The 19,856-nt window shown below is 38.1% G+C and overlaps 2 protein-coding genes across 4 annotated transcripts in view; both read right to left on the bottom strand.

Annotated features, from left to right (window-relative positions):
• The window catches only part of CATSPERB (cation channel sperm associated auxiliary subunit beta), a 161,634-nt gene extending 144,343 nt beyond the window's left edge, over positions 1-17,291 (bottom strand). Inside the window, exons 1-5 of one of the 3 annotated variants that reach the window (XM_050799015.1) lie at positions 17,148-17,291; positions 15,156-15,311; positions 7,937-8,015; positions 2,539-2,627; positions 502-642 (exon numbers count right to left, since the gene is read on the bottom strand). In XM_050799015.1, the coding sequence (XP_050654972.1) occupies positions 502-642; positions 2,539-2,627; positions 7,937-8,015 (309 nt within the window). In that variant the 5' untranslated portion in view covers positions 15,156-15,311; positions 17,148-17,291. Of the gene's footprint in view, positions 1-501; positions 643-2,538; positions 2,628-7,936; positions 8,016-10,453; positions 10,605-15,155; positions 15,312-17,147 lie in introns of those variants that run through there. The other 2 variants (XM_050799016.1, XM_050799018.1) reach the window with 2 other exon arrangements.
• TC2N (tandem C2 domains, nuclear) overlaps positions 1-19,856 on the bottom strand; it is a 271,057-nt gene that overhangs the window by 126,416 nt on the left and 124,785 nt on the right. The window lies entirely within an intron of this gene.

Here is a 19,856-nt window from a genome sequence, read left to right as displayed (position 1 = left end):
ACTTTTGGAGTGACTAAAGTATTCTGGAATTAGTAGTGATGGTTGCACAACTCTATGAATATACTAAAAACCATTTAAGTGCACACTTTAAATGAGTGAATTGTATGGAATTATATCTTAATAAAGTTGTTGCCAAAAAAGAGGTGAAATAAAGACATTTTTAGGAGGAAAAAAACCCAGAGAATTATTTGCCAGCAGTTCTGCACTGTAAGAAATGCTAAAAGAAATTGACATCAGATGGCAACTTATATCTACAGGAAAGAATGAAGAACAGTATAAATAATAAATATGTAGGTAAAGGGTACAAATAAGTATTTCTTCTTCTTTAATTTATTTAAAAATATATGACTGTTTAAAGCAAAAAATGTAACACTATCATTGGGCTTAAAACATACATAGATGTAATATTACTCAGTTACCTATTTTTAAAAAATACATCTTATAAGGAAGAGTATGCTTCTTGTTAATAACATATAACAGAATAAGATAAAATGTAATTACCAACGTTAAATTAAAGTGGAAGATGCCATTATATGTACTATTAATGATTCCCAAGCTGGGAGCCAGTCCTCCTGATGTGAACACACTTAGCATTCCTTGTGATGCAATTTCATTTTCAGTTTGGAAGAAACACTGGATTTTCTTTAGGAAAGAGCAAGAAAAAAAAAACAACAACAACAACTAATAACCACTTGCTGCAGAGACACAAGTTAGTTGATCTAAAAGTGATTAGTAATTTCAGTTTTTCTAGTTAGAAAAAAAAATCTATTTATAAAATTATACTTTCAGAACTCAGTAACCTATTATGCTGGCATCATAAAGGTTTCATCTTTATAATAATCTTTTCTATCATAGAAATGGTCATTATTATTACATATAGTAAACATAGACTCAAAGCAATATATTATCACAAATAGAAATTCTAATTTTATTAAAATTGTTATTTTGTGTCTAAATAAAAAAAGCAACTGTATAAAGCAAACCTCATTTTACGGCATCTTTATTGGATATTTCCTAGTTTTGAGAAGGTATATGAAAATGTAGCGATCAGAAATGGTGAATTTTACTGAAAACTAACAAGAGACAAATACCAAGAACTTTATTTCAATTAGTTCTCCTAGTACTTAAGATCGCTTTGCGCAAGTTCCTTATCTGAGTTTTAGTTTCCCTAAACTAAAAAATGGGGAAATACATTCATTCCAAAAATATCTATTGAGCGCTTCCTATGAATGGTGCTGGGAATGCAGATGTGAATAAAACAGACAGAAGCCTCTGCCCCTGTGGAATTAACATTGTAATGGAGATTGGCAGGGAGACAAACTGGATGGAGAGATTGGTGGATGGATTGGTAGAGAATGAAGGAAAAGATAGAAAAAATGGAATGAATATAGAATACATTATAAGAACGAAGCAGGGAAGGGAGGTTGACAGTGCAGGAGTTTGGGAAGGCAGTACAATTTTTAACAGGGTTATTAGCAAAAAAAAGAAACAATAGTACTTTCCTCAAATAAGATTAAATGTGTAGATTAAATGTCATAATGAACATTAAACATTTTTTAAAAATGCCTGATACACATAAACACTTTATAAGTGTTAGCTATCACTTCTAAAACTACTGCTGCTAGAACTACATCCAAAAAGTAGGCTATAATTCCCTTTTTAGAAGAAGAACTGAGGGTCAGAGAGTTTAGGTAACCTGCCCCAGGACACACAGACCATAAATGGCAGAACCAAGACTGGACCCCAGCTCTGTAAGTCCGTCTTCTTCCAAAGCCCATTCTTTTTCCATAACATATAACAACAAATCAGAAATGCGTTTTTGGCTCAGAGAGCATACACTTCTCAATAGTTGTATATATAAAGCTTAAATACATATTTAAGCACATCAGGAGGAAATTGTGGCCTAAGTCAAAGCAGGCTTAGGAATAAATGCATTTGTTCTCATGGAGTCTTTTTCTTTGTTTTTATTATATTTATCATAGATTTTTAGACAATCTGTGCACTTTTTATTAACGTATATTTTTGTTAGTATTTGCTGCATGATCTTGATAGCATGCTTTATTTTACTCTGTTATGTGTGTTTTTAAAAAGTCTCCCATTATTCGAATCAAAGGATCACATCATTCCTTACCCAAAATGACAACTTCAATGTGGTACTTGTTATACAAAGGCAAGACAGATTTTCAAGGTCATGTGAGGTAGCTTTCCTTCTCTAATAGGCTACATCTGTCAGACTTCAAAAGGACAAATCAACTCCACTAAAAAGCGGAGGGAGGAGGCATCATTTTAAAAAAGAAAGAATAAAAGCCAAAACACACAGGATGCTCTATGGCTAAGTGAAGTAGTGAAGTATTTTACCTGCTCCAAGTAGACATACACTAGCAAAGACAGAAATAATTATTATTTATATAGACTTTTTCCTCCCCAAGTCTGAATGTAGTAGAGGGTATTTGGAAGGAATACAGTGCTATTGGTTTTACACGTGGACTTTAAAGGAATGTGAAGGGTTATATAACACATGCTATCAGCGGACCTTACCAAGTTTCCTGAGAAAAGAAATAACTTGATTATTTCAGTCTCTTGAGGGTACCCTTTGCTAGAACATGCAAAGCGTTTCTCTGTATCACCTAAATAATAAAATATATATATATATATTAGATCACTGATAGAAGACTGTCCATAAAAAGTACGATGTTTCTAAAAATGACAAAATATTTTTAAGGAATAAGAATTATAATTGTACATTTTAAATTCACTTCAGGTAAAATTCAAAATTTCCACCTTGTTTTTCTTTTTACACATACGCTATCAGGCATGTTCAAAAAAGGAAGGTTTGGCTGAAGCACTAATATAACTCATGCTAGACCATGACACAAAAGTTTTAGAGGTAGACAAAAACCAGTTCTTGACACTTCAGCGCCTCACCTGGAGGGTATAGAAGGATCCAGAATTGGTGACTGCAGAGAGAATTTGTGTTTTGATAGAGAGGTACTGAATGAAGATATTGGGAGGAGGACCCCTTCTACTTATTTACCTTGTGTCTGAGGCAAGAGGGTCTGATGGGCACACTAAAAAAGTAACATGTATCCCTGCAGTTTGGGGCACAAACTCAGACTCCTACTTAGAAAATCTAGAAGGTAAGAGATGATTTGGTGGAAAGAACAGGATATGGTTTGTTGAGAAAGAGATGGGTATGTTAATGATACAGACAGGAGACAGAAATACTGGGTAGAAGCGGCAAAGGCCCCATCCTCAAGCCTGGAAACCTACAGCCCTAATGAAAACAGGCATTTCTGTTTTCGCGTCCGAAAGTTGCCTATCAGCCCACCACGCCCCCTATCCTATACCCATATAAACCCCAGACCCCAGGCCTCAGAGCAGACAAGTAGACAAGCAAGGAGATGAATAGAAGAGCAGAAGAATAGCAGAGAGAAGAGAAGGAGTGTCTAAATGCCAAGAGGAGTTCTGCTGGGGATAGTCGGAGAGGCCAAAATCCAGGGGAAGATCATCTTCCCACACCATTCCCCTTCTAGCTCGCCATCTATCCTGTTGACAGCCACCTCAGGACATTCAATAAAACCCCTGCATTCATCCTTCAAGTCCATGTGCAAACTGATTATTCCTGGATGCCGGACAAGAACCTGGGTACCAAGAAGGCCTGAGCTGGTTAACACTTAAACGGCCCATGGACAGCAAGGCTAAGAGGGCACACTGTAACATACACCCACTTGGGCTTCAGGAGTCACAGGCTTGCTCCCACCCGTGGATGCTGCCATGGAGCCAGAGCCCAGGTGTGCTCGTCCGGCTCCTGCACCTGCCCATCTGCATGGTCCCCATCCCATAAGGGGTTTAAGTGCCAGAACAGCCACACCCCTGTACGTCCTGCAAGAGGAGCCAGGGAACTCTCCCATTTCATTAAGAGTCCTGCACAACCAAAATTTACTGGGGCAAAAGATGGATGAATGCTTCCTGTGATCCAGGTCACTGGTGAAAAAAAACTAACTTAGGGTCATCTAGGTTCCTGTCCTCAAAGGTCTCTCTGAGCGGCAACTGGCTGTCAGCAAAAAGTATTTGAAGGCATAGACAAAGAAATAAGTGACCATTGGGAATGAAGAAGTTTTTGCCTTTGTTAGAAGAACTGTGGAGAAGAGATTCCCGGTAATGTGAGGGAGGGGAAGGGGCTATGAAGGACTCATTCAAGTGCCCAGAGATCAAGGGTCAGCTTTACACATCTGCTGGAGCTTGAAAGTGCAAATGTCAGATGGTCCCCTCAGAACCAGTTAGGGCAGAACTGTGCTATTCCCTCCCACTTCTCCCTCCCTTTATACAACGCTGGAGCAGGAAGGGTCAAAACCTAAAGTTGATGAGACAATGAAAAGGAATCTAAACACTAGGTGGAGGCCCAGACAGGAAACAGGGAAGAAACTTCAATTATAAAATAAGAGTTAAATTTGACTTGTACATGGGCTTGGATATTTTAATTACAACAATTACAATGCAAAAGTGTTTTAAAAATTCAAATGCTCAGAGAACTGGTTTTGGCTCAAGGGGAACATGTGCAGGTTTGTTACAAAAGTATATTTTGTATACTAAGTTTTGGAGTACAAATGAATCTGTCTCCCAGGTAGTGAGCACAGTGCCCAACAGGTAGTTTCTCAGCCCCTCCCTGATCCATTTCTCCTGTCCCTCATATTCCCCAGAGTTTATTGTTCTAGGAGAACTGTGTGAATCATCCAATTGTAACCAAAAAAATCTTGGTTCTGGCCCAAATATTCATCCAGTGACAGAGGAAGAACCATGCCAAAGATTGGATTTAAATAGGAGGCGAAAATAAATTTAATTTATAATTGAATGCTACTCATTCTGTTTGTATAATATAATGATTTCGATGCTATTATTGAAATTCTACAAGTAAACATATCTTTACAAATATCACAAATATGCAAAATATACAAATAGTTCTGGAGGTTATAATGTTAAACAGTTTTCAAAGTACTTTCAACTTATACAATCACTTTGCCCATACTTGACAATGCTATCAGACCCATTTTTTAAAGCTATAATTTGATTGTGAAGTCCAAATCACTTCTCTGTTTAAAAATCTTCACTGACACACCCTTACCTCATGAATTAAACTCCTTAAATGGTGAGAGGCTAAACAGAAGGAAACTAACTCCTTTGAATAACATACTTTGAGCCATTAAAGCTCAAATGGGTTGAGCTGGATTTAGATGTTATTTTATGAAATTCCCACAATACCTTGGGCCATATATATTACTGTCTCCTCTTTAAAGAAGAGGAAATCAAGCTCAAAGGTCATATAACTAACAACAGTGGGCCAGACTGGAACCGAGTTGTTTCTGACTCTAAGGGCCATCCTCTCTGTATCCCGCTAGACACTCTTTCAATAGTTAAATCCATTTTGTCAGTCTCCCCTGCACACAACCTCATCCATCACCTCTGAAATGCATGGGGTTCTCTCTACTTCCATTCTCTGCCTCAAATTTTAATACATTTTAAGATCCAGTTCAAATAGAAATTGTTTTTGTTTGTTTGTTTGATATAGGGTCTTGCTCTGTCACCCAGGCTGGAGTGTAGTGGAGTGATCTTGGCTCACTGCAACTTCTGCCTCCTGGGGCTCAAGCGATCCTCCCACCTCAGCCTCCTGAGTAGCTGGGACTGCAGGTGGGCACCATCACACCTGGCTAAATTTTGTATTTTTTATAGAGAAAAGGTTTTGCCATGTTGCCCAGGCTGGTCTCCAACTCCTGGGCTCAAGGTATCCTCCTGTCTCGGCCTCCCAAAGTGCTGGGATTACAGGTGTGAGCCACTGTACCTGGCCAAAGAGTTTTTTCTAACACTCGTCTCATTGCAACTAGTTGATTTGTCCTCTGCACTTTGGTATCATTTTGTGAATCATGTACTCATATCAACAGGATCTTTTGGGCTTGGGTGGTAAAAACAGAGGCAGAGATATTGTGGGGAGAGACAGAGAAACAATTTCTAAGTTTTCTAACTTTCCCTCCATGGACCCCTTTCCCTAGAAATTGTCAGATTATAGAGTTTGCTAGATTCTGTTACAATAATAAAACACAGAAAATTACTCTTTTGCAAGCTTCTAAAGGAAAGATGTGCCAGAGAAGTTATACTTTCAACAGTATGTGACTTCTTTAACAAGAATCATGATAGAAAGGGAAACCACACAAGTGTAACCACCAATGAAATGCCTGCTCTGACTACAATAAAAATCCACTGTGGGACAAATGTATAGAAAAAAATGCCATTTATGAAATTCATTCATTGCCCTATTCACAGTTATACAACCACAACAGTCCCCCTTTTTCTGTGATTTCACTTTCCACAGTTTCAGTTACCTGTAGCCAATTGTAGTCCAAAAACATAAAGTGGAAACTTTCAGAAATAAGCAATTTATAAGTTGTACATTGTGCACTGTTCTGAGTAGTGTGATAAAATCTCATGCCATTGGCCAGGTGCGGTGGCTCACGCCTGTAATCTCAGCACTTTGGGAGGCCAAGGCAGGTGAATGACAAGGTCAGGAGTTCGAGACCAGCCTGGCCAAGATGGGTGAAACCCCATCTCTACTAAAAATACAAAAATTAGCCGGGCATGGTGGTGTGCACCTGTAATCCCAGGTACTCGGGAGGCTGAGGCAGAGAACTGCTTGAACCCGGGACGGGGAGGTTGCAGTGAGTCGAGATCGCACCACTGCACTCCAGCCTGGGTGACAGAGTGAGACTCCGATTCAGAAAAAACAAAAAAAAAAGTCTCATGCCATCCTCCACCATCCAACCCAGGAAGTAAATTATCACTTTGTCCAGCATATCCATACTATATGCTACTTGCCTATTAGTCACTTAGCAACTACCTAGGTTATCAGATCAACTGTCCTGGTAACACAGTGCTTGTGTTCAAGTAATCTTATTTTACTCAATAAAGTCATTTCATAAGGCTTATGTCATTCACCTTACTTCAGCTCATCACACAGGCATTGTATCATCTCACATTATCACAAGAAGAAGGGTGAGTAGAGTACTAAGATATTTAGAGACAGAGAAGAAAGACCACATTCACATAACTTTTACTACAGTATATTGTTCCACTTGTTCGATTTTAATAATAGTTATTGTTAATCTCTTACTATGCCTAATTGATGAGTTAAACTTCATCATAGGTATGTACGCACAAGAAAAAACAGTATATATAGGGCTTGGTACTCTCTGCAGTTTCAGGCATCCCCACTGGGGGTTCCTTGCAGGTAAGAGGGACGACCTCACAGCAATGAAGATGAAAACAAAAGCAGCAAAAGTGCTTTCCATCTCTCTCTCCCCACCACTGCTGCTTCAAGGGATGAGGGCATGCCACATCAAAATATGCCACTTTGTCACATTGATTATTTTGAGCCAAAGGTAATCAAGAAACAGCAGGTGCACCTAAAGCAGGACAAATCTCCCATAATAAAGGTACCCTCCCTGTACCTTTCTCAGAACTATAAAAGTCCTACTGACTAATTCAATCTGTGTGTTACTTTTAGAAAACTCTTTTCAACCTCAATCCACTAGCCTTATAATTCAGTTTGCATTCATACAATGCAACCATTCATGGAGGAAAGAATTTTAAAATGTCTGTTCAAATAAAGCTTTTCAAGTATAAAATTAAACTTTAAATATTCTGTGACTTTAAAGTGATAAAATACTGTAACCAGAGAAGTCTCCATGTACACAACTTGATAACAATAGGTTCACAATAATATTAGAAGCCTTTAGACCAGAGTATAATTGACAATATTGGAGAACAGCTGGAAGATAAGATAAAGAAGAAATACTAAAAGAAATTTTTTTTTTTACTGTAAATAAGGAAGGGACACAAATAAGAACTCTTGAGAAGGAAATAGAGAGTAAGACAGTCTGAAACTTACCTTTATTATATACTATTCCTGATGAAAATTCAAATATGTTCAAAAGCAAAACTGAAACGTATATAAGTGGCAATTCCATCTGTTGGAATAAATACGAATTATTTTCTTCAATTACTCTGAACATACTTTTGAATTCCTTTTGCTATAAACAACTACAAAGTAGTAAAGAAATAATCTCAACTTAATATTCTTAATATTTCACACTATGTGACAAAAGCAGACAACACAACAGTTGACTAAGCTCTAAATTTACTCCCTACTTGGTATTAAAGGTAAATTTATAAGTATAATTATTAAAAACTAGAAAAAGAGATGTGGCTCAGGTTTTCCTTCAGCGTAGGTAACTTTTGGAGAGGTGAGATCAATTACACAGCTATGTAAAACAGAGCCTGAATTGATGAAGTCTCTAAGGATGATACAGCTGTAACTTAATCTAATATTTTGAGGACATTGCTTTTGGGGAAGACAATTCACATGGTCCTGAGTTGAGTTCTCGTTGAGTGTGCCAAGAATGCAAAGCCCTGGATGCTGTTCATCTCAGGCTTGTGTTTGCAGCCATCAGTCTTGAGGGATGAGGTAAGGCATCCCGGACAACAGCAGGCTTGTTTCCATGGTGAATAGCCTAATCTCACTGTACCTCTCCTGTAATGCACTCCACTATGTGTATAAGCATCTGTTATGGACTCAGTTTTCTACCCCGAAAATTCTGAAGTTGAAGTCCTAACCATCCATACCTCAGAAGGCAATCATATTTAGATGCAGGATTTTTAAAGAGGTGATGAAGTGAAAATAAAGTCATTCGGGTGGGCCCTCATCTAATAGGACTGGTATCCTCAGAGAAGAGGAAATTTGGACATAGGGAGGGTGAAGTGAAGACACAGAGGGAAGACATTCAGAGGGAAGATGAAGTGAAGACACAGGAAGAAGACAGCCACATATAAACTCAGGAGAGAGGCATGAACAGATCCTTCCTCATGGCCCTCAGAAGGAATTAACCCTACCAACACCTTGATCTCAGATTTCTAGTTTCCAGAACTGTGAAAAAATAAATTTCTGTTGTTTAAGCCACCCAGTGTATGGCCCTTTGTTACGGCAGCCCTAGCAAACTAACACGGCATCCATGATGAATTTCACCTCTTAAGGAACTTGGGGGAGAGAGGGTACTAGAGTGAGCAACGTGTGGACACTCTGACTACTGCTTTTGCTGTTAGTAATAAAGTCCTTTTACTCTGACCTAGGAGTCTTGTGTCTTTTGCCAGCATCCAAGAAAACAGGAACAGACTAACTTGCCAACTCTAAGTGGAATAGAATCTCAGATCTTTGTACTGTTCCTGACAATTGCTGGGTAAATTAAATGTAACTGGTGTTTTTCCTTCATCAAAACTGACTTGCTTATTAAATACATTTAATTGACAGTAGAAAGCTCAAACAGTTTGATTTTTGAATTCATTCTTATTACATTAACAGGGGAGAACTGAAGGTTTTTAGTGAATTTTAAAAAATCATCTTAGAAAACAACTTGTTTTCACAAGGTAAGAGGAAACAAATAGTAGATTAAAATTCTATCAGCATGGTGCAATGCTCAAGCATATTTTTGGTGTAAGAATGAATTTAACATTACGTGGAGACATTATCACAGTTAAACTCTGAAAATAGTGCCTTTACCAGAAAAATCTTATATCACTTTGCTAAACGTTCAAATTAAATGACATAACACCATTATTAGAATCTTTATGCCTCTTCATGGGTCACCTGTGCAAATTCGAGAGAGTTAGTATGAAGTATGTGGTGGAAATTCTGGTTTTAATGTCAGCAAGCTTATTCTGCAAGCTTTGCTATCTGCCATCCTGCAAGCTCAAGAATTTCTGCTACCTACTGGTTTCTTTAACTCTTTGGGGCATAGATCCAGTCTCATTCTTCTTATTTTCCCTTCAATATTACAACGTTTCCTTATTTGATACTATCTTCTTTCAACTTTCAGCTCATGATTAAAGACATAGACTTTAGCCTAAGATGAACTCTGTCCATCGAAATATTTGATTTTTAGCAAGCTATTTAACTTCTTGGAGTTCATATTCTATTCAGTAAAATTGGGATGACAGGCACTTCACAGTGTTGTGAGAATTAAATGAAAAATACCGGAAAACATCTAACAGTTATTCTATACAGAATAAGCACTTGACAAGGATTACCTCTGAATTCCATATCTCTATACACTGCAGCAACTTCATTATCCTCATCACACTTCCCTACTGACCTACTTAGCAGTTAAATTACCCCCAGTTATCATTCCTTTGTAATTATTATAAGTTTTACACAATTATTGGATACAAGTCATGTATCTGGGTATTTTCTCTTCTCTGGCACCAAATAAACATTGGGAATTGCCCCATTGAAGGAACCTATCTCCTCCCCCAGTTGGTTCATTTGTAGTTACTCCATAACTATGGAATAGTGATCACACTATAAATTCATACTCTAGCAGAGTCCTTATTTTAATATTTTTTACGTAATTACCTCTTTAGGAGATGCCCAACTAGTTATGTTTTTCTTTTTTATATTTTGTCTAAGTTTTCTTCCATATAGACTGAGTAGAAAGACCCAAAGTCAGGAGCCGAGTTTTCCCTGTTGACTGGCTTAGCACTCTAGTCACCTTTGGTAACAGCCAATCAGCAGCTACCAAGTACAGAAGCATGCTTAGAAAATCTAAAGGACAGGCAGTTGGAATTTCCAACTAACTGCCTCTTTCAGAGCACCACAGGACACTCTCTTTAAAAACTGATGAGAGGTGGAGTTTCTGCAAACCTACCATCTTTAATATAACATTCATCTAGATAGGATCAGAAACCTACATATTGTTATCTATAAAATACTTCAATTATCATATGATCATTGAATGCCTGGGGAAAAACATAAATGCTAAAAGCTCATGCTAACTGCATACAATGAGGTTTAAAAGGAGGCAATCTGTCAAAGAGGAGAAGCTTCATAACTGGGTCTTGAAGGAAGAGTGGGACTTAAAAAAAATAGAGAAGGCCTTATTGACAGGTAAACAAGACAAGCAAATACACAAAGTTAGGAATGAGCTGTGGATGCACAGAGACAGTGAGACTGAATGGCATGTCAATTTGTCCTCCGTATTCGTGTTGTGTGACTGTCCTTAATGTGGTTGTATGTGCTCACTAAGGCTGCCTTTGACTAAGTACCGAGTGAGCTGAGGTTGAACCTTTCTGTCTTACTCAGCACCCTGACTAGTCATGAATGGTCACAGGGGCTGACACATAACTTTTTGATAATGATGACAATAAAACCTGTTTTATACTCGGGTTGTCCTTCAGAAGTCCCTTCACATGGCCATGTAAAACCTGCTTTACCCTCATATCATGAAATATTTCTGGTGTCTGGGTTTAATCTATTCCTGGAAGAGCCCACATCAGAAATATATCTCTCTCACCTTTCTGGTGACCTTGACCTGAAGAAGAACCTGAAATAGTGCACAAAACACAGCAAAATATCTCTCCTTATAAAGACTCAGTTCCCAGAAACTCGGAGCTCTCTTTCCGTTTCCCACTAGGGAAGGTGATAAAGCTTTAATGGAAGAAGTTGTAGCTTTCAGTTACCATAGCAACACTGCTACACATTAAAAAAAAGTCTGAGCAATACTGAGGGTACACATTGAAGGCTCTAAAAAGAATGATGAAGCAGTTGACATTTGCCTTATTTTCTCCCAGCAACCCCTTAGTTTTCTTTTCCTCATTTGCCCCCACGTGATGTTTCCTCACTTATGAAAGAGTAAAGGATCTGCTTTCAATCACAGTCACTGATGAATTATACTTTGATGTGAGTACCATGACTACTCCCACAGTAGGTGATTTATCTGTAACAGTGGAATGAAAGGGATTCTTCTCCCTGAAAAACAAATTATGCACTAGGCTTCTGTTTAGTCAGGAGGAGAGGGGGCAAGGGAATGGGCTGATTGAAAGGATGACTTTGACTTTTTTTGTAATTTTTTGCTGGCTATAACAGTGCTTATTACATGTGAAAAATAAAAACAAATACAGAGAAATCAACAACCAGATATAACTACTGGACATCTTGACGTTTCTCGAATCTGTTTCTCTGCATTTATACGTCCTTCTTTCAGTCATTGTTATTCTGACCATTTTCTCATGTAACTCAAGTGTTTTATTTAAGTCTTCCCAGTTGTAGATCTAAAAATAATGGTACTTAATTTACTTAAACATAAAATATTGTGCTATTTCAAGTGTTTTCCTTTTTGAAAAATGTGGTAATGAATAATCCTAAACAAAATTATTTTCCTACATTTAAAAGTAGTTCCTTAGGATATGAACATGTTTAAGACTCTTGGATGTATATTAACAAATTGCTTTCCAGAAATCCAGCAGTGAAAATTAGATATAATCTGAAATAATTTGATACATTAAAAAATCTTGTTTTACTTTTTTCAATATTGGTGCAACTGAACACTTAAAAATATGCTTGTTTGACATTTTTTCTTCTATAAATTATCCGGGCATGTTGTTAACCATTTTCTACTGGTAATTTAGTGTTTTACTTGTGAAATGGTAAAATAACCCCTTGCAGTATTTAACGTAAATATTTAACTCAATTTGTCATTTAACAATTTTATTTATACATTTTTCTCATCTTTATTTATTTATTTATTTATTTATTTGAGATGAAGTCTTGTCTCTGTCATCCAGGCTGGAGTGCAGTGTCGCAATCTCAGCTCACCCCAACCTCCGCCTCCCAGGTGCAAGTGATTCTCATGCCTCAGTCTCCTGAGTAGCTGGGACTACAGGCGTGCGCCACCACACCTGGCTAATTTTTGTATTTTTAGTAGAGACAGGGTTTCTCCATGTTGGCCAGGCTGGTCGTGAACTCCTGACCTCAGGTGATCTGAATGCTTCGGCCTCCCAAAATGCTGGGATTATAGGCATGAGCCACCGCGCCCCGCCTTCTTATCCTTTTTATGTGAGAAATTTTAAAGACTCAAAAAGTTCAAAGACTAAGATAATGAGGATGTTTCAGTCATCCAAGATTAACATCACCCCCAGTTTTTAAGACCTTTTTATTATAGGATGTGCCAAACATTAGGGGAAAAGTAGAATTATAAATTATAATATATGTATTATATTATAGTACAATACAAAATAGAATACTATTCTCTTCTATTTTGTATAATTGCCTACCTTTGGTTTTGTTTCATCTATACTCTCTTTCACTCATGTCCTCCTCCAGTATTATTTTGTTGTTTTTTGAGGCAGTCTTGCTCTGTCACCCAGGCTGGAATGCAGTGGTCTGATCCCGGCTCACTGAAACCATCCGCCGCCTAAATTCAAGAGATTTTCTTGCCTCTGCCTCCCGAGTAACTGGGATTACAGGTGTGTGCCACCATATCCAGCTAATTTTTAGTAAAGATGGAGTTTCTCCATGTTAGTCAGGCTGGTCTCAAACTCCTGGCCTCAAGTGATCCATCTGCCTTGACCTCTCAAAGCACTGGGATTATAGGAACGAGCCACCACACCCAGCCTGCAGGATTATTTTGAAGATATCCTAGACAACTGTATATATTTCACCATGTATTTATAAGAGAAAATGACTTTTTTTAAAGAAAAGAAAACCACAATACTATTTCACACCTAAAAATAATAGTAAGTCCCAGATATCTACCCAGTGACTGTTTATATTTCCTCAGTTACCTCATTCATAAAATTTTTTATAGTTGTATGAATCACGATCCAATAAGGTTCAAACTTTGCCACTGGTTGATGTATCTCTGAGGTGTTAAAATCTACAAGTAATTTTCTTTTCACCTCTCCCTTCACCCCATCACTTTTTTTTCCTCTCGCTTTTTCCTTGAAACTCATTAAAGAAGAAGTTAGTTGTAATGTGTTTCCCACAGTTTGGATTTTGCTGAGTGCATCATTATGGTCTCTTTTTACATCATAAGTTTATCATATTGTTTTGTAAATTGTTAAGTAGATTTAGAGGTTTGATCAGATGCAGGTTTAATTTTTTTGTCAAGAACACTTCATGGGTGGTGTTGGGTACTTCCATCAGGAGGCATCTAAAGTGTGGTTAGCTTTCTTTTTGTGATGTAGCAGCCATCATTTATTGCCTAAATCTATTAAATTCATTAGAGGCTGCAGAGTGGTGATGTATTATCATTTCTTCTTCACTTATTAGCAGGAATACTTTTACAAAGATAACTTTTCATTCATCAACTATTTGGTTACTCAGAGGTACAATTCCTAAGAAGAGACAAATGCTTCATTCTTTTCCTTCATTTACCATTTTGAAAATAATGAATTGATTCCCTAGCATCCTCATAGAGGCAACCAATAAAGTTCATTTTTGGTATCATTATGAACTCACAGGTTTCCATTTAAACATATTTAATGTATTTCTATCATTATTGTTATTATCCTTATTGATGCTCAAGGTGTCTAATTTTAACAGGTATGGTCCTTCCGAAGTTCACTTCTGAGTCTTTTTGACATGACCCTAGTCATTTTTGACAGTTTCCTTCTTTCCTTAAAAGACAAGATACTCTACGTTCACCTTCTACATTTCCTGCCCTAGACATGGACTCAGTCATTTCTCTATATAATTCTGATTCCTTTTACTGGAAAATTGTAGTTAGAAGCCATAGTTTTGGGAGTTTGGCCAGTCTTTTTTTCTTTCTTTCTTTCTTTCTTTAATAAATATTAAAAACCTGGCCGGGTACAGGCTCACACTTGTAATCCCAGCACTTTGGGAAGCCGAGGCAGGCAGGTAACTTGAGGCCAGGAGTTCGAGACCAGCCTGGCCAACATGGTGAAACCCTTCTGTACTAAAAATACAAAAATTAGCTGGGCGTGGTGGCACACGCTGTAGTCCCAGCTACTTGTTAGGCTAAGGGCAGGAGAATCACTTGAACCCAGTAGGCAGAGGTTACAGCGAGCCGAGATCGTGCCATTGCACTCCAGCTTAGGCGATAGAACAAGATCTGTCTCAAAAAGACGAGAGAGAGAGAGAGAGAGAGAGAGAGAGAGAGAAAGCAAGCAAGCAAGCCTTATGTAAGATAGATGGTGGCCACTTAAAACTTAATTTCTCCATATATTCTTTTAAAAGTCCTATAATAAGGGGAGAATTAATTAATAAAACAACTCATAGCACAACTGGGAGGTGGAGATTACTAACAACTTTAACTTACATATAAGTAGGAAAAGAAGCATATGAAACCAGAGGGACCAACTCCGGAGTCCGCACCAAAGTGAAGTTGGGTAGAGGTTGTGTGGAAAAGAACAGAGGACAGCAGCAGTGGAGCAGTGGTGGAATCCAGATTAAATCTTCTCTAATGAAGTTCTGCCTAAAAGAGAAAATATACTGAGAATGGGGTTGAGAACTGGTGGACTAGAACACTGCCTTGAAAATCTTTGTGCAGTTCAGGAAAGCCTCATTCTAAAGGAGAGGTAGATGTTTTGGAAGGGGGAGAAATGTTTGGATGTTTTATGGTGAAGAAAAAAGCAAGCAAGCAATAAAAACTAAAGGTCTTACAGAAAAAAAGGGAACCAGAAGCTGGGAAAACACACCTACTTCACCCACAAAACTTCCATGTATAAAATTGAACTTTACTGTAACAACAGAAAAGGATGCCTTTGAATTAAGAAGCCTACGTACACACTCAAATTCTGCTCCTTACCTTCAGGCTTCTCCAAAATAGAGAAAAAAAATTGGCATTCCAAAATGAACACAAAATGACAGACAGTATCATACAAAGCTATTAGAGGGTAGAAAATGAGGCTGGGCACAGTGGTTCATGCCTGCAAATCTCAGCACTTTGGGAGGTCCAGGTGGGAGGATCACTTGAGCCCTCAAGTGCGAGGGCTCAAGTGGGAGGGCTCAAGTGGGAGGATCACTTGAACTCAAGTGGGAGGATCTCTTGAGTTCAAGATCAGTCCCGGCAACATAGCAAGAGTCCATCTCTACAAAACAATTGAAAAACCTAGCCGGCCAGGTGCGGTGGCTCACGCCTGCAATCCCAGCACTTTGGGAGGCCGAGGTGGGTGGATCACAAGGTCAGGAGATCGAGATCATCCTGGCTAACACGGTGAAACCCTGTCTCTACTAAAAATACAAAAACTTAGCTGGGCGTGGTGGTGCACACCTGTAGTCCCAGCTACGTAGTAGGCTGAGGCAGCAGAATCACTTGAACTTAGGAGGTGGAGGTTGCAGTGAGCCTAGATCGCACCACTACACTTCGTCTCAAAAAAACAAAACAAAACAAAACAAAACAAAAAACTTAGCCAGGCATGGTGCACGCCTATAGTCCTGGCTGCTTGGGAGGCTGAGACAGGAAGATAGCTTGAGCCCAGGAGCTTGAAGCTGCAGTGAGTCATGATCACCCCACTGTACTTCAGCCTGAGTGACAGACCAAGACCCAGCTAGAGAAAACTGACACAACACTTCAACCTGAATTAAGTACGTTAAAATAATAATATTCTTTTGTTTTGTTTTGTTTTTGAGACGGAGTCTTGCTCTGTCGCCCAGGCTGGAGTGCAGTAGCCTGATCTCAGCTTACTGCAAACTCCACCTCCCGGGTTCATGCCATTCTCCTGCGTCAGCCTCCAGAGTAGCTGGGACTACAGGTGCCCGCCACCACGCCCAGCTAATTTTTTTTTTTTTTTGTATTTTTAGTAGAGACAGGGTTTCACCACGTAGGCCAGGATGGTCTCGATCTCCTGACCTTGTGATCTGCCTGCCTCAGCCTCCCAAAGTGCTGGGATTACAGGCGTGAGCCACCGTGCCTGGCCAATAATATTCATATTTTTAAAATCACGTTGAATAATTCGTTCAAAATAACTCAGAATAGGACATAGAACAAATAGGAAGATATGGAATGAGAGTTGACCAAACTCAGGAAATGGAAGAAAAAGACAAAATAATCTCATTAAATAAGATAAAGATTAAATATCAAGGTGCCCAAAAGAAAATAGTTTTGACCACAAACATAAAGATCATGAAGGAGAATGGAAACCATCAAGAGAACACAATTAAATAAGGAAGAAGATAAAAGTATCAGAGAAAAAGTAGTAAGACAACAGGAAAAGAAAATCCAACATCTTCCCCAAACTAAAGAAAGTACAAGTATACAGACTGAAAATATTTAAAGAATGCCAACATGAAGAACAGAAAAAGTTCATACCGGGTCACACCTGATGAAATTTCAGAACAAGGATAAAGGTTCTCAAAAACTTCCGGAGAGAAGTTCCCACTAAAGGAACAGAATCAGACTGGCATGGGTCCTTATCTGCAATATTGAATGATGGAAGAAAATGGGAGCAATGCTTTCAGAGTCCTAAAGGAAAAATAAATGATTTCAATCTATAATTCTATAATCAAAGAAAGTATGAGAACAAAATAAAGACATTTTACTCATGCAAAGTATAATGACCATATGTTGTATTCTGGCTGATCAGCATCCATTCCACCCGTCTTTGACAGTGAGTTTTTTATTTTGGGGGACTTGCTCTCCTTTTGTAGTCTCGTGGGACTGTTAATCAAGGTACCTGCCTTTCCATAGCCAAGTGGCAAGTGTATGATCCAAGCTAGAACAAGTAGGGTCCCCTTTCCTGGAGTGGGAATCCTGAGTATGGTGATCAAAAGACTCATGATAGTGAAAGTTGATTCTTGTGGCAGATTCCAAACAAGATTAATAAGTACTTTTTGCTATACCCCCTCTGGAGCTGCCTTGTGTTTTCTGAACTGGGTTCATCCATAATCTCTGAGTCTGTAAGCACCCCATTATCTTTCAAATAAATCCCTTTTTAAAAATTAAGAGTCTACTTTTACTGTATTATCTGATTGCTACTACTAGGACTTAGAAATTTATATCCAATGAATTATTCTTGGGAAGTTATCTGAGGAATTCCAGCAAAACAAAAGACAGGGAACCCAGAGAGAATTGGAGACGACCCAGACAACAGTTAAATTCTGGGAAGACAAGAGGGTAGCAAAACTAGACAGTAACCAATCTAGATTGGAACAGGATGACAAAAAGCTCCTGTTGAAAAAATAAACAGAAAAAGAAAAAAAAATGGAGTATAAAGTATGATTGAAAAGAAATAACAGAAACACTTGAAGATACAAAAACACATAATTTTTACAAAATTCAACATTCCTTCATTATAAAAAAACTATCAACAAATTCGGTATAGAAGGAATGTTTCTCAATACAGTAACAGTAATACATGTTTTCAACAAACATGCCAAAAACACATAATGGGGAAAGAACAGTTTCTTCAATAAATGTTATTTGAGAAACTGGCTATCCACATGCAGAAGAATAGAATTAGACCCTTATCTCATTCCAGATATAAAAATCATCTCAAAATGATTAAAGAATTAAACGTAAGACCTGAAACTGTAAAACTACTAAAAGAAAACATGGGGGGAAACCCTACATTTATCTGGGCAATGATTTCTTGGATATGACCCCACAAGCACAGGCAAAAAAGCAAAAGTAGACATATGGGATTGTAACTAAAAATCTTCTGCACAGCAGAAAAAAAACAAAAACAAAAAAAAACACCAATTAACAGAGTGAAGAGACAACCTACAGATAGGAAAATAATATTTGCAAACCATACATCTGATAAGGGGTTAATATCCAAAATATATAAAGCACTCAAACAATTCAATGACAAGAAAACAAATAACCTGATTTTAAAATGGTGCTGGGCACAGTGGTGCAAACCTGTTGTCCCAGTTACTCAGGAGACTGAGGCAGGATTGCTTGAGCCCGAGTCTGAGTTCAATCTGGGCAATATAGTGATATTCTGTGTTTAAAAGAAATTTCTTTTTAAAGGGGAAAGGGCCTGAATAGACATTTTTCAAAAGAAGACATACAAAATGGCCAACCAGTATATTTTTAAATGCTCGATATCACTAATCATCAGAGAAATGCAAATTAAACCTGCAATGAAATATCGCTTCACACCTATTAGAATGGCTATTGTTGGTGGGAATGTAAATTAGTACAGGTACATACATTTTGTATCAGTATGCATACATTTTAGAAAATGGTATTAAGATTCCTTTAAAAACTAAAAATAGAATTACCATATAATCCAACAATTCTGCTTTAGGATACACACACACACACACACACACACACATATCTCTCTCCAAACAAAATGAAATCAGTACGTAGAAGAGATATCTGCATGCCCATGTTCACTGCAGCACTATTCACAATAACCAAGATATGGAAACAACCTAAGTGTTCATCAATGGATGAATTGATAAAGAAAATGTGGTGTATATACTATTTAGCTTTAAAAAGAAGAAAATTCTGGCAGGGTGTGGTGGCTCATGCCTGTAAACTGAGGACTTTGGGAGGCTGAGGTAGGCATATCACTACAGGTCAGGAGTTCAAGACCAGCCTGGCTAACATGATGAAACCCCATCGCTACTAAAATATAAAAATTAGGAATTAGCAGAGGTTGTGGTGAGCTATAATCGCACCACTGCACTCCAGCATGGAGACAGAGCAAGGCTTTGTCTCAAAGGAAAAGAAAAGAAGGAGCTTCTGTAATTTGCAACAACATTGATGAATCCAAAGGACAGTGTGCTAAGTGAAATAAGTCAGGCACAGAAAGACAAATACCTCATGATCTCACTTATATGTGGGATCTAAAAAAGTCAAACTCATAAAAGGACACAGTAGGTTGATAGTTACCAGAGGCTTGTAAGTGGTGGTGGCTATCAGGGAAACCCACCCCCGATATTCAACATGGGTCCTTTTCTACTTTCCCTAAGCGTTGGCTGGTCTGAGAAATAAAGGGAAAGAGTACAAAAGAGAAAGAGTACAAAAGTACAAAAGCTGGGTGTCCGGGGGAGACATAACATGTCA

This window comes from Macaca thibetana, chromosome 7 (assembly GCF_024542745.1).
Source record: "Macaca thibetana thibetana isolate TM-01 chromosome 7, ASM2454274v1, whole genome shotgun sequence".
Classification (NCBI taxonomy): domain Eukaryota; kingdom Metazoa; phylum Chordata; class Mammalia; order Primates; family Cercopithecidae; genus Macaca; species Macaca thibetana.
This window is presented reverse-complemented; position numbering and strand designations above follow the sequence as displayed.